Source organism: Vidua chalybeata, chromosome 17 (assembly GCF_026979565.1).
Source record: "Vidua chalybeata isolate OUT-0048 chromosome 17, bVidCha1 merged haplotype, whole genome shotgun sequence".
Taxonomy (NCBI): domain Eukaryota; kingdom Metazoa; phylum Chordata; class Aves; order Passeriformes; family Viduidae; genus Vidua; species Vidua chalybeata.
Window position 1 is genome coordinate 5,740,633 of NC_071546.1, and position 14,986 is coordinate 5,755,618.

General features: G+C 47.3%; 1 protein-coding gene across 1 annotated transcript; it reads right to left on the minus strand.

Moving 5' to 3' along the window:
• Positions 1 to 997: 997 nt before the first annotated feature.
• Positions 998 to 8,939, minus strand: GHRH (growth hormone releasing hormone). The gene is made up of 7 exons (XM_053958683.1): positions 8,767 to 8,939; positions 5,565 to 5,664; positions 4,610 to 4,741; positions 3,853 to 3,957; positions 3,113 to 3,250; positions 2,731 to 2,827; positions 998 to 1,901 (listed from the first exon to the last, which is right to left on the minus strand). The coding sequence occupies exons 2-6, from the start codon at positions 5,642 to 5,644 to the stop codon at positions 2,764 to 2,766; spliced, it is 519 nt and encodes a 172-aa protein (XP_053814658.1). The 5' UTR covers positions 5,645 to 5,664; positions 8,767 to 8,939; the 3' UTR covers positions 998 to 1,901; positions 2,731 to 2,763.
• Positions 8,940 to 14,986: the final 6,047 nt, after the last annotated feature.

A 14,986-nucleotide genomic window follows, 5' to 3' on the forward strand; every position in this document is an offset into this window, starting at 1 on the left:
GATTCTGCTATTAATGCATTAGGAAATACTATGTTTATTATTTTGGTCTTTTAGTCCTCAGATATCTTTATTTGCTTTAATATCACAGAGTTTGAGCATATATTTCCTCATTTTGAAGCAAACTGAACCTCCAAAGGAGTCTGTTTTATTCCAAATAGCTACACTCACCCATCCATTTAATCACAAATGGATTTTCTGAAACACCCTAACACTTTCTGAAATGTTTTTGAAAGGGCTTTGATTTTATTGGCAGTATCCAATCCAGAGGCATGTGCCTTTTATGCCACTTAAGAGTTTAAATTCATTTTGCTACTATGCCTACTTACTACTTTAGGAATCTTCTTCATTTTTTGTAATTCCTTTCCTTGGAGGGACTAAGTCTTAATGGCTTTGAGTTTGTTGTTACAGAACAAGTTTACAAACCCATTTTGAGCTACTCAGGTAATTCTTCTTTTGTGTATTTCTGCACTGTGGAGCAGAAGGATGTCTCTGACAGCTGCCTGCCCATGGAAGGGTAGCAGTTATCCATTAGAGCTCCTGCTGCTGTCACAGCTTCACTGATCTCCCTCAACATCCTCTGTGTTCCCCATCCTGCTGGGTGGTTTGTAATACTTCCCCAGTGCTGGAATTGTAAAACCTGAGCAGGGAGGGCTGTAACAGGGAGTTGGTGCAAGGATGAAATTATTTCCATGCACACTGGAGCCTCCTATCCTAAAACATGTCACCTGGTGATGGTAACTACTGCAGACTAACAAGGAATTGTTGGAGTGCAAGGAGGGAAGACCTCATAGGCCTTAACACACATTTATGTATCATTGTGGTTCCAGCCTGGTGTTATTGTTGGTATTGGAGCTGGTGCCTTTGTTAGCCCAGTTTTGAGTCATGCTTGGTGCACTTGACAACTGTCTCTGAGGAGCATCTTCCATTCTGGGCCCAGAATCAATAAACTAAGGTCTCAACAAAAGAGCCATCTTGACCTGCTGTTGGACAGGTTTATTTAGAACAACTCTTATTTCTTGCTGCTGATGGGAGAGCAGACCCCATCCTGGTGTTATTTACATTTCTGAAGACATGATTATTACACAAACAACAGGGGGATTGGGGTGAGAGGGAGAAAGGAGATCACTGGGTAATAATTTACTCCTTTTACAACACTTACAGTGTAACTGTAGCCACGGTGGAGTTCAGAGCCAGGGGATGGCACATAACAGGAGGCTGAGTTGAAACAGTGACAGCCCAATCTGATGCACAGGGATCTCCTTTAGCTCTGGCAGGGCTGTAACTTCAGCTTGAACTCCTCAAGGCCGAGCAGGCAGCGTAGCTGAGCATTTTAGAGTTCATTCTGCTGCCAGGACTCTGTGTCAGGAAGCCAAGCAGCAGCAGCCCTGGGCAGTGTTTCCAGTGAATGAGAGATGTGTGGATTCATGTCTCACCCAGATCCTTGCTGTGTGTGGTTGTGCCATCAGCATCAATTTAGAGAACGCTGTAATCAATTTACTAAGTTGCCTAAAGGTGCCTTTCGGTGGCCTCATATTTATTAATCAGGCCCTCAAACAGAAAGATGACTTGGCAGAAATTTTGCCACACTTTGTGATTTGAAACCTTAATTAGTAGACAGAATGTCCCCAGGATTACAAGTGTATCACTTGTTTTAGTCTCTGTGTAAAGCAGCCCGAGGTTAAACCACAGAGGTGGGGTTTTTCTGATTTAGTACAGAGCAATATTTCAAGAGGGGAGTTAAATTGTAAAGACTGGAGTAAATTAAGTAGTGCTTCAGCACTGCATTCCTTTGATCAGATCTGAGGAGTGTATGCATCAGTTTCCAGCTGCTCACATCTGGGATTGTCTTCAGTGCTGTGAAGGGCTCACTGTACAGTTTGGTCCATGAGCTCTGAATTATTCTAGACACAAAGAGGAGGAAAAGAGAATTACCAGACAACTTCATAAGCACACAGAATTCTTTTCATCCTTTGGAGGCTTTTCCTGACTGACCTTATCTGTGGAAAGGTAACCAAGTCAAGCATGGCAAGAGAGATGCTGGAATATTATGCTCTCCCAGCTGAATCCACACGTGTGATTTATGTAGAGTTCTGATCTTCCCTCTCTTCCCCAGCCCCTCTTTTGCTCAGTGTGCACACTGATCTCTCCACACCCCTTTGTATTGTGCTGGCAGGATTGGACAGGCTTAATTTCTGTGGACAGCTGATCAAGTGAAGGTATTCCCAAGGATGGACAGTTTGCTGGCTCTTATTCCTCCAGGAATGGCAAGACTTAGAGCATAATTCAAGTCCCAGCTGACTGTTTTCAGGATTGAGGGATACAGAAAACAGTAAAACTTTCTCTGCTGCCCAATGCAGGGAAAATCTGACATGTCCCAGGCACCTAGAGACAGGTTCTGCTGCTGGAGAAGCCTTTTGTCTGCCTTTAGCCTGGCCTAGACCCTCAGGCACTGCATCTCAGATAGCTTTGCAAGGCTGCTTTGGGTTGCTGCAAGCCTGTTTCCAGACATCCACATGCAGCTTCACAGCACTTGTGTTCTCTCTGTTCAAACTATCGGGGTTTTGGTACTTGGCAATATTAATTGGGAGCTCTTTCCCCCCCTTAAATTGCAGCAAGCACCTTTTTCCTGGACAGCAGTGGGAGCTGGCATCGCTGAAGGAGAGCCTTCAAGCCTTGAGCAGTGCAGCAGCAGTGAGTTATGCACAGGACTGAGCAGGGAATGGTACTCACCAGAGCATGGGGAGATGGAAAAAGGAGAAGTATTTACATGAGCTTAGCCAGGGTGCTGGGAAAGCCTTCCAGCCCACTGCTGTCGATGTCCTGAGGCCTGTCAAGGAAGAGGACAGGGATGGCATCATTGGGACCAATGAGAAGTTCTCTTTTCTGCTATATTTTACTGGATTACAAGGCTGAGAAGACAGCAGAGTGATGTGCTGCTGTGTGGTGCAGGCTGGCTCAGGACAGGCTGCACCCTGCTTGTGAGGTCAGCCTCATTCTTTCCCTGAGTGTTCCTGAAATGACAATTCTGTAGGTTCACACCTGGAAGGCAGGCAGCAATACGGACCTGGGTGTGTTCCTGCAGTGAGCAGAGAATGAACTGATTCCCACCCACCTGTGGTTCTGCAGGATGGCTCCCAGGAAGTCCCTCAGCACCATCTGCTGCTGGTACTGGCTGTCCATCAGAATACTGTCAGACTGGCGCCTGGTCAGGAATTCCTGCACCCCTTCCCCTGGGCTGCTCTCGCTGCTTCTGTTTGGTGAAGATGGGAAACCTCTTTGTTTCTGAGATGCTTTTTTGTCCCTCACTCAAAGTTGGGCTGAGGCTGAACAGCACAGAAAGGGAACCTGCTGGGACTGAGCCTAAGGTCATTATGCTTAATTTCAACAAGGAATTGGTCGCTGTATTTGCTGTTTTGTTGGAAGATGGATTGGGCTGGCTTGCATCTGACCAGTTGGTCTTGTTTAGTGGCAGCCAGTGATCTAAGTAGCCAAGGATAATGGAGAGGCTGTTTTCTGTGTTCAAACCAGGCCAGGGATAACTGTTCCCTACCAGTGAAGCATCATTGCAAATATTACCAGCAAATATTATTGCTTCTTGGTATTGCAGCAGAACTCTCAGCTGATCTGATGCTTACAGCCTTGGAGGAAAGCATTAATTAGGCTGCTTAATGATAACTGTGATTAGGTGTATCCAAGACTGTAGGGATGCAGGATGCCCTTCGGGATGTGGACCAGCAGGAGAGATTGCTTCTGCTGCAGTGAAAGGCAGCTACTTCTGCCAGGTGTATGGAGGACACTGCCCAGGGCGATCGGCAAAACCCAGCCCTAGGGCAGCAGGGTGCTGGGGCTTACCCGAGCCTCTTGCCAATGATGGTCTGGAGGAATTTTCGGGCGGAAATCTGCCCCAGGAATTTCCTGTAGTTGTCAGTGAATATGGCATCAGCGTGGCGCTGCATCCTGGGGGAAAGGAAGCACAGTGTGCTCTTTGAGCTGTCAGTGAGAAAAACCTGAACAGCCCAGGTGTCACAGGGCTGATACCAGGGCAGGCACAGCAAACACCCTGTAGTGTTGGACTACATTCCTGTTGGAGGGTAAAAGGATTTGAGGGAGCTCAGTCCTGACATGGAGGCAGCAGGCTAAATAAAATACTTAGGGCAGGGCTGGGCTGGGCTATTCCTGTGCTCTGCAGCAGCACCATCACCTCTTGGGAGGGCTGTGTCTGGGACAGGTGACAGGAGCCTCCAGCAGATCTCTAGCCTGTGGTTAGACCCAGGCTCCAGAAGCACAAACCACTGGGCTGGTACCACTGTTGTAAGGACAAGTCCTCTCTGCTTCAGACAGAAATAATGATCCTCTGTTTCCAGGCAGAGATGGAAAGGAGAGGCTCTAGCATCCCTGCAGATTCCCAGAGCTCAGTGGAAAATTCTGTTCCCTGCTGGAGTCCTGCTCCTATGGGCCTGCCCCATCAGTGTGTCCTTGCTGGTGGGGACAGCAGGACGTGGCTCTGGACATGGGTGATGGTTTGGGACTAACTGAGCTGCTCCTGGGCTGGGGGGAGGCTGTAACCAGCACACGCTGCAGCAGCAGGGCTGGCAGGTGAGGTACAAACCTTTTCTCTGTGGGGTCTGATAAAAAACCCTCCTCCTGCTGCTCCTCTGCCAAGGGGTTTTGGCTCTGCAAGGAGCTGCTGTGCTGCAGCTGGAAGCTCATGGCCTTGCCAGCAATGGGCCCTGGACTGTACCTGCAAGAGAAATCCCAGGCACAGTGTGAGGTGTGCTCAGATGCCAGCTGGGCTCAGTCTTCTTAACCATTATTCCCTAATCTCCTGCTTTTTCTTTCTCCATTTTTCATCCCATCTTAGCAGTAACACAGTGACTGTCACTCTCCCCAGCTAGAAGCTGCCCTGAAGCTCTTCCAGCAGTGAAAGGATGGTTTATAGAGCTGCCTCAAACAAACATCCCCCTCCCTGAACTCCCAACATCCTTGAGCAGAATCCCACTGTTTCTGGTGTCTTTGTGCCATGGATTTGGCACAAGGCTAAAGCATTTTCTATGGGACATTGCAAATCCACATTAGAGAAGCCAATGCTCGATTTTGGGCTTCTGTTGAGTTGTAGAGGTACAAAGCAGTATTGCAACTTCTAAGACCCAACACGGAAATACTTGAAATATTAATAGGTATCTGTAGATTTCAGGCACTAGAATATCTGCAGTTGTGACTTCAGTCAGGTGCCCTGCAGCCACAATGTTTTATCAGTGTTTGGGCTGGAGGTGCTGCCTGCTCTGGAGGTTGCCAGATTTCCCTTTATAGAACCCAGCATTCAATTCTAAACCCAACTGTTTGGGCTGAAATATTCCATCAGGTGCCTGCCTTCTTTGGAAATCACCCCTAGGCCAGCAATGTACCCAAAAAATTAAGACAGAGCAGAGAAATAGGCCTAGAAACACATTTAGAGCTGATCTGGCTTTCAGAAGTGCTGGCAACTTTAGTTTGGCACCTGCTTCTTTTGCACAAGGTCAGAGATGAGGCAGAGTGAGAGTGTGCATAAAGCACTCAGCACTTACCTGAGAGCTGGGTAGAGAGGGGAGGAGATGGAGCATGTGACTAAATGCAGGAACAGGAGCAGGGTGGCCTTATCCAGCATCTTCCACCCCTTGGAGTCACCTAAAATGCAGAGCAGCCTGAGTCAGGGCAGTGAGGGGAGGCCAAGTTCCACCTTTGTGTTCTCAGTCCCTCCACTCATTCCTCAGCACAAAGGGACTGGAAATGTGCCTCTGTGGCTGTGGTGCTTCCCAAGGCAGAGCTGTCTTGGTGTGGCACAGTGTCCCCCGTGGAGGGCAGTTCCTGGGGGCAGTGGCTGTGTGTGATCCCCTGGAGCTGGGGTCTGCTCTGTCAGGGTTTGATGCTGTGGGAGCCCCTCACTGTCCTGTCCCACTGCTGTGGCTGGAGGGGAGCTCTCTCTCGGGCTGGTGTGAGCCCCAGGAACCCCTGCAGGGGCTGTAAAAGCTCCTGGATGAGAGCAGCTGTTGGCAGGGATGTGAAAGGAACCTCGCTGCCTGCACAGAACCATCTGCAGCCTGCCCTGGCACCTCCCCTGCCTGGCTGTGTCTGCTCACATGGTTGTACCTGCAGGGCACAGGTGTGTGCCTGGGCTGCCTCACTGGCTGGTCAGAGGCTGGGGAGAAACGGGGAAATCCAAATAAAACTCCTGGGCAGAGGGGTAATACTGCACAGAGGTACTCCTGGCAAAGGCTTGATTTGCCAAACAAAACACAGACTGTTTCTTCAGCGGGGAGGGGGTGGAGACGGGACTGGACTGAAATGTGTCCCTTCGGAAGGGCTGAATTGCTGCTGTGGAGAGCAGCTCCCCCAGCTGCCCTGAGCTCCGGCGCTGGAGCAAGGGGAGCGGGGCTGAGCCGTGTGTGCTGCTCCAGCAGAGCTTCGTGTCCTGGGCTTGGCTGAAGAGCTGAGGATGACTCAGGCCAGAGTGGCCCGAGGTCACCCACCCTCGGGAGCTGAAGAGCGGAGCTGAATACCGCGCTTTTGTCCTCAGAAGCGAGCAGCAGTAGGAAGGTATTTCAGTGAATGCTGCTCTTCCTGAGTTTCCATTGATAGCCACTGATCTTTTGCTCAAAGAAGATTCTTTAAGAATGTGGATAGGAACCTTTAAAATACCAAGTTTCCCCGTTCCCTGTCTTATTATACACAAGAAAAAGCAGAAACATGTTTGATCTCCCAAAGAGGAGGGGAAAAAATCCCTTTCCAAATGTATAACAATACATCCTTGTAAAAGGAGCAGCTTCCAGATGGAAAGGGTTTGCTTGGACTTCTGATTGCTCGAGTGAACTTTCAAGCAGTGGGTTTTACAGATGGGGGGGGGGGGGCAGGGAGGCTCTCTGATGGAAAACATCATCAGTGAGCTCTCTTTTCTGCTTGGACAGAGCAGGTCAGCACAGAGAGGGGGAGGCTGAGTAAGGACCTGAGGTCTTGCAGGTGGGTCTGATGCTGACACCAGGGAAGTTAATAACAGAATTAGTGGCAGTGCCAGAAGTGCACGGACAGACATGGAAAAGGTGTCACTCTAAGAAATGAGATTTCTTATCACAAAGTCGTTCTCACCCAGTCTCTGTTTCCAGTTACTTGTGCTCCCAGACGGGACCAGCAGCTTCCCCAGCATTTCCCCTGGGAATAGCACCGTGGCTCCTGCAAAGCTCCTTGTGCTCATGGGTGGCATCTCCTGCCTCCTGCACAATCACTTTGTCCCCACAAAGAGCCAAGGAATGCTTAAAGGGACTTTGATAGATGTACAGGACTTCTGCTTTTAGAACAACTCCCCTGCTTCCCTTTCCTTTTTGACTTTTTCATTTGAACTTGGAAAAACATGCTGCTTCTGTGCCTCTTCCCTAAATATCTTCAAGAAAATCCCAAGACATATTTTTCTAGCGAAAATTATCTAAGGCATCTATCAGTGGGTACCAGCAGACTGTGGCACCAGCATCTATAGAAGTGCCAACCAGGAGATTTAATCAGCATTAGAGCAGCTTCTATGTGAACTGAGAAGTGCCAATGTAAATGAAAACCTAGCTCAGCGTTGTCTGCTTCCTCTTCCTAGGATACAGCCCTAATTATCACTTTCTTTCCGTCTCTGGCTTCTCTTCTTTAAATGCTGAGTTCTTCTCTACAATTGTTTTTTGAACATTTGAGATTCTTTTTTTATTTCTCTACTATTAGTTTATTTGCAATTTTTTGTTTGTTTCTGGATTTGCCCTTTTTCCCCTATCCTGCTTTGTCTTATCCCTTTGTTACAGACTGCTTCCAGATTTTTGGGTATGTCTGTCTCCCTTTTCCCCAGAGGAATAAATCAGAAATGAAAGTTCTACATCCCTTCCCAGATGTGTCTGCCATTTCAGAAGAGAAGCTGGGAAATGGAAGTGTCACCCTGTGTGCAGGCAGCTTGACAGTTCTGCAAAACATTGTCACCTTCGAAATTCTCCTGAGGTGAGGGACACCTTCCCTTTCCATTCTGGCAGCATGTGAAAAAATGATTAATAAATAAATCCCCCTTAAGATGAAGAGCTTTTAGCACAATTCCAGCAGATGAAGCATAATAGCTCTGTTCCATCCTGTGCAGTGGGAACAGCAGCATTGTGACAGGGATGTTGGAGAGCTGGGTAACTGCCTCTGGCCAATTCTGAAACCTCAACCTGAGCAGTCTTCAAAATACCTCTGTGTAGATGAAATGAAGCTTTTGCCATGCCTGCTGTTTTATAAAGCCAAAACTTTCGTACCCTGAAATGCTGCATTAGAAAAGCAGAAATCCTTTTAAGTGCCTCCCTGTGCCTCCTCGTGGCTGGATTTGCATTACCTGCACCACAGAGTTGTGGTTCTCCTCACACTCTGGTTTGGCTCAAACACAGTTTCATTGCTAGGTGAGTAAAACACCATTCATTTGCCAGAAAAAAAGAAACTCACATTGACATAGCAAAAGAGAAGAACTGTGCTACAGCTGGTCATCATCTAACATGTTTTATAAAGCTCATCTATAGCATAATTCCATTGGTTTGCACTTATGATGCAGCTCGATTGTTGTTTCATTCTGTAAGTTGATACAAAAACATATTGGTACAAATCTCTATATGGTACAAAGGCACCTGGCAAAGCTCTTTCCTGATGCCAGCTTTGATTGCATTTCAGTGGAATTTAATTGTCCCCAACTTCCAAACAGACATTATCTTGTTAAATGCACACAGAGAGGCTCCCACTTACCGTTCCTGGAGAAAACAAGCTCTTCCTAGATCAGCTCCTGCCCAGGTGCTCCTTCCCCTGTTGCAAATCCAACTTCTCCTCTGGAGCTGCCTCCGTGAGCCCGCCGGGTCCGCGCCCCGCGGTGCCGGGCAGGGAGGGCACTCCCGGACCTCCCTCCCCAGTGTCCTCTGGCTGCCAGGGAGGTGCATCTCCGCTTTTATACCTGAGCTCCCTCAGGAGTCCTGTGGGCTTCCACGCGTCAGAGAATCAATTATCCTCCTGAATTTCAAAGGCTGTGTTTGCATCCTCTTTTTGTGTGCGTGTGTGTGCGCGGAGGGGGCTGTGCCCGTAGCCCAGGGTCATTTGCACGATTTCTCTTTATCCCTCTAAGAGTGAAGAGCAAATAATGGCAATAATCTGGCAAAGTGAATGACAAATTCACTTTGCTTGGTAAACTTCTCTTTTCCTCTGCAATTGCATTTTTTCCTTCTAGTCCACAGTGAGAGTGAGTTAACCATTAGTACTTTCTCACACTGCCTGAACAGGAGGGTTGATCTTTTTTTGCTATTTTATTTCCCTTTGATTATCAGCCTTTTCCTCCTTCTCCTTTATTACTCACACCTGCATCAGGGGGGCAGTTCACGCTTCAGTTCCTCACAAACATCACAGCTTCACACCCAGCAAGCCCACAGAGCCACTGGAGAGCCCTGTTCCATCCATGTGCTCTGGAAAAAGGCAGGAGTGTTCCCTGGGGTGCTGCAGCTGTGCTCATCCCTGGAACAAGGTTCATGAAAGCCCCATTAAAACCAATGGAGCTTTCACGCTAAGAAGACCAGGACAGTTCAGAGGAGTTCAAAATGAGGTGTCAGCATGAGCTCCACCTGCCAGATTTTTCATATTGCCTTTACAGTGCCCAGAATTGATGGGGACGCAGACCGTCCTGTCTGAGGGCTTGCATGACTCCATGAGGGGAAGAAGTTTCAGCAGGTGAGATGACTCATGTCTGCCTGCTGCCAAATACCTTCACCTGGCACCACAGTGGCATCACAGCTGCTGGTGGCAGAGAGGGACTGCAGGGAGGATGGTGCAGCTGGGGTGCACGTGGGTGCCTGTGTGTGCAGGGGGTCAGAAGCATCCAGTGATGGTCTAACTCTGTTATTGCCTCTCATTGCTTCTTGCAAATCAGGCAAGTGTATCATCTGTGTCATCCACTGGAGTCACTGGAGATGGGGATTTTTCCTGCACAGAGCAGGTTTTCCAGAATCCTTGTCCTTGTGCACACAGCTGCATGCAGTCCCTGCAAGCTGGAAAGGGATTTTTGTTAGCTTTTTTGAATCTATTTGTGTTCTCTCATGTGTGAGGCCGGTTGCACTAATTTTTCACCATGACTTATTTTTCTTCCACTCTCTTGGTGCTGCACTGGCTGAACAGATGAATCAGATCATGCTGTTAAACCAGCCAAGAGCCAGTGCTATTTCAAGGTATTATCTTATAGCCTGGTCTTGAGATGATTCTCCATCCAGCTGGCCCCTTGCCTTACACAGAGCTGTATATGATACCAGGCAATATTTCTCTGATCAGGGAGAATCAGTCTATAACTGACTTGTTTATAGCTGCCTGCTGCCCAGCCTGGGTTAGGAGAGCTGTGATCTGTGTTCATATCTCAAGTGAGCTGCTTTCACAGAAGGCTCTATAAAGCTCCGTCATCCCAGGGCTTGCCTTGTGCTTGCCATGCACAGCTGGACCCAGCAAGACCCAAAACAACGGCTTTGGGTTAATTGAAGGAGGCAGCAGAAATTTTTAAAGACCCTTGAGGCTCTGTTGGGTGCATCCAGCTTAGGAGTTCTGCAACAGCATAAACAGAGCAGCATTTCTGTCCCTGGGATTTCCAGTCCCAGCTTCAATCAAAACCTTCCTGTCTTCCCAGGACCCAGAAAGGTCATTTTTGGAGCTTCTCCACCAGGCTCTGCAGGCTCTCCCTCTGGCTCATGTAGCTGCTTATGCAGCAGAAATGTCTGTGATCCCCACTGCTGCCTGGATGAAGATGCTATGGACTGTGACAGGATCCAGAGCTGTTTGGAGCCACTTTTGCATCCATCCCTGTTGGTGTTGCAGTGTGTGTTGGAACTGGCAGGGACCATAAGAACTCTGTTCTCGTGGTCGTTTTTTCAGTAGGGCTGTCACACACGTAGAGCTGGTGGCCCCTGCACGTGCCAAGGGGGCTCTGGCTGCAGCTCTGTGCTCCCCACAGCCCCAGAGCTGCCCCCGGGACTATCAGTGGCATTCAAAGTCTAAACAAGCTGCCTGTGTGACAACATTCCTCACAGGAATTTCACTTCAGGGTTAGTATCAATAACAGTTTGGCACAACAGATGACACATTTGATTTGCAAAATGAACAGCTTTTTCTCTTTAGAGTACCTCTTAGTTTGTCCCTAGAACCTTCCCAGTTTCTCCCCATCTCTCCTCCCTACCACAGCAAGTGCTGTGTCAGCATCCACGGGCTCCCAAACCAGAGGTTTGTAACACTCACTGCCTCCCACAGATCTCCACGTTAGCAGTGAGTATCAAAGCAGCGACCCTTGAAGGGGGAATAACCCGCTCTGACTCCATGTTGCAGAAGGCTGAATAAATTGCTTTTATTAAGCTAAATTATATTACATTTATACTATACTATACTAGAACTACAGCATACTAAAAAGATAGTAAAGAAAAACCCGTGACTGTCTCCAGACAGTCAGGACACAGCTTTGACCCAATTGGCCAATCAACCCAAACAACCATCACCAGTGTCCAATTAACAAATCACTCTTGGGTAAACAATCTCCATAACACATTCCACGTGTGCCAAACAACAGGCGCAGCCAATAGAGATAAGAATTGTTTTCTTCTCTCTCTGAGCTTCCTCACTGTGTCTCACAGCTTCCCAGGAAAAATCCTGGGAGAGAGAATCATGTCTCTCTGTTCAGAGACAAACAAGCAGTGGGTAGCTCTCAGTTTGCCCTCTAAACCCAAGCCTACACCAGTGCAAGCTTGATGGAATCTACAGCCAGGTAGAGCTGCCACTTCAGCATCTGGAACTGCTGGATTTTGGAGTCACATCCAAGCAGACCCACCCTCCCCACAGCCCTTGGGTGCAGCACATGCCAGCTACTCTTATTTCAGTGCCAATCCTTTGCTGACAAAGGACACAGAGTTAGGATCCTGAAGCAATTTCCCAGTATTGATTTCCTCTCAGCTTTACCTCCCCCGGTCTCCATGCCATGCTTTAAAAAATCACCCCTGTCCATTCCAGCTGCACGACCTAACAACTTCAGATAAGCTGAGCAGCGTGGGAAATGGGGTCCAGCCTTGTAGGGCTGAAACTAATGGCAGTCAGAACTCATCAAATGGCAAAAAAACCATCCTGGGTTCTCAGCTGTCAAAAGCTTTTCTGCACTTCTCCAAAATGTCACACAGGGTGCCTTCTCCACCCTCTACCACTTCCAAGAGAGCCCTGAGGACAGAGCTGTTCCCTCTGGTTTGCTTTTACTTGAGTGAGGGGTGAGGTGGGGACTAACTTGTGGCAAATGCCCTAATGGTGAATTAAACAGAACTGCCTAAGACTAAAAGTTATGGTTTTTGCCTGGGTTTGCCACCATAGAGGTAGGATGGAACCTGTTTTGGTTTAAGTGTCTTATCCCAAGAGGCAGAACTCAGGCACATTATAATAAATTCATAATCATTTAATTGCAGCGTTCATCACTGCTGTGTTCACAGTAACTTTCATTTCTAAGTTCTTTGTAAAAATCCAGTCATTTCTGTTGAGGGCAAGCAAACTTAAATGAGATGAGAAAGACAAGATTTAGCCTGTGATACCGGTTCCTTCTGAGGAAGAAACAAAAAACCCAAAACTCCAACCCAGCGGGTGTGGTGAGACTTGCCATTAGAAAATTATACAAGACTTGGTTTCTTCTTCTTGGAAGGATAAAGTGTTGGGACTTGGATCTTCAGATCCTCCAGACTCAGCTCTTTGAACATCAATAGATTTCCTGAGCAGAATTTTTCCTGGAGGAATTCAAATTGGTAGGAAGCTGAATACAAACATCTATCAAAATAATCTCAAGGAAGGAGACACTCTGGAGGAGAGCACTGCTTGCACTCTGAGAATGAGTCTGAAGCAGGGGATCAGATTAAAAACAGACAAAATAAATCAGAAATTCAAAATGTGCAAGAAGTGCTGTTGGAAGGACTGTCTCGTGGTGTTAAAAGCCTGCTTGAAAAGCCTGCTTAATCTTCAGACATGAGCTGTCCCTGAGCCTGTACAACAGAGCAAACAGCAGCAGCCTGTGAGATGTGCATCTGTCAGGAGGCCCGAAGGGCTCTGCAGGTGGGATCCATTTATAGAGCCTGTACCTGTCTGCCTCTGTTTATTTCCTAGCAGAGCTTTGGAGCATTTCAGCATCGCCCAAGTGAGCTGCCAGGAGTTTCAGCCAGGCATCAGCACGTTACACTCAGCTGTAGGCTTGAGAGTTACTGATTCCTGAATTTCTGGCTCTCTAAATACCATCTCCTTCCTCCTTCAACCGTGGCAGACGGAGCTGAGATGCCAGCAGTGAATGTCAGTAATTAAGGAGCTCATCTTTAGTCTTACCACTCTCATTTCAGTTTGGAAAGGAGCCTTGGCTAGAAGGTTACAGCCAGGATCAGTGAACAGGGAGAGGCAGCTTCAATCCTTTGAAAAGCCACTGATAAAAAACTGAATAAGAGTGAGATGTTACTGGCATAGAGAAGGCAAAATGTGGTTTATGGAGAGGGAATGAGGAAGGCTGTGTTTCCAGTGAGGCTGTTACTGAGAGCAGTAATGAGTAATTTTTTTTCCTGGCTGAATACAAATGTGCAACCTGAGGATGACAAGACATTGGAGCACAAGGATCACACGTACAGTGAGTGGTAATAAAGAGGCCTCACTGCAAAGACAAGCAGGAAATACCACAAGGAAGAAATGTAGAAAGGACTAAAAAAAGCCAAGGATTGTTTGGATTTGGAGAAAGACTTCTTGCCCAAGCATTGTCCCTACTTAGAACAGAGTGCTGACAAAATTGTCGTGTCCCCTTGTTTAATCAATTTTAGCTTTGAAACCCACTTGCATCTGGTAGGTATTGGGAAAATCTTCCCCTTTTTTTAAATAAATGGCTTCCTCTTTTTTTGTCATTTCCCAGTCAGGTGCAAGGAGTGGGTCAGTGTGATGCTGGTGGAAGGTGGGGAGCTACAGTGGGCTGGGGCACTCCTGGCCTGGAGGGTTTGGTGGCCTTGGGGTGAAATAGAGTGGGAGAGGAGGGGCAGGAGCTGCCTAAAAACTGCACACTTCACCTGCCTAATTCTGCCTGGAGTGAGTAGTGCCCTTTCAGTTGGGGAGAGAAAAAAAAGAATAAAATATACAGTAATGAGGGTCTTTTTCCCTTTGCCTGCAAATTTCATCTGTGAGGACTGGAGCCTGTGAGAAGGTTTGTGGGTAGCAGCATCAGCACATTCAATGTACTGGTAATACTGGGAAGAATTTAATCTGTCTGTTGATCCATTCTGGTAAGATCCCTCCTGATATTTTCAATAATTATTTCTTCCTTCTCAGTGGTTTTTTGTTTGTTTTTTTTTTTTCATCCCAAACATTTAGAGTTGGGGAGGTAAAAAGGTGAAAGAGCAGAATTTACTGCTTTCCTGAGCTCTGGCGTTATCCCTTAGTCACTCACCAGGGGCAGGAAAAGCTCCATTTAAGAGTAATTTTCTCTTAGGATTATTATGCCAGAAGAGTTGCTGTGTGTAAATGTCTCTGGCTTCTGCCACTCATTCAGCAGTGTTCTCCAGTTGTCTGCAATGTCTTCTGCACTGAGAGACATGAAGGATTACCTAATCCAATTGCTAAGAATCTTTGAAATCGTTATCATTAATATCCACTTAATTCAAATGCTTGGTAACAGCCTAGAAAATCCTTTTATTACAAATGCCATACCTTACTTCCTCAGTAGATAAGTAACTGATTAGGTTTTCCCCAAAGTGTTTAGGCTCTCTGGTAATAAATCTCTGCAGAAAAACCAGCCTGGCACTTCTGATAGTTTAGGGTTAGGAAAAGGGCAAAACAAATCAGATTCTTTAAATACCACAAACGAGCAAAACAGAGCCCAAGGCATTTCCCCCTTTGTAGCTCATCCTATCGAGACATCTCCAGTTCAGAGCTGGAAACTGGACAGGACATTAAAAATGAA

Coding starts and splice junctions, on each gene's coding strand:
- GHRH (XM_053958683.1), bottom strand. CDS start 5,644: ATGCTGGATAAGGCCACCCTGCTCCTGTTCCTGCATTTAGTCACATGC. Junction 3,958..4,609: donor TCAGACCCCACAGAGAAAAG/GTTTGTACCTCA, acceptor CCTTTCCCCCAG/GATGCAGCGCCACGCTGATG. Junction 2,828..3,112: donor GCCATCCTGCAGAACCACAG/GTGGGTGGGAAT, acceptor CTTCCTTGACAG/GCCTCAGGACATCGACAGCA.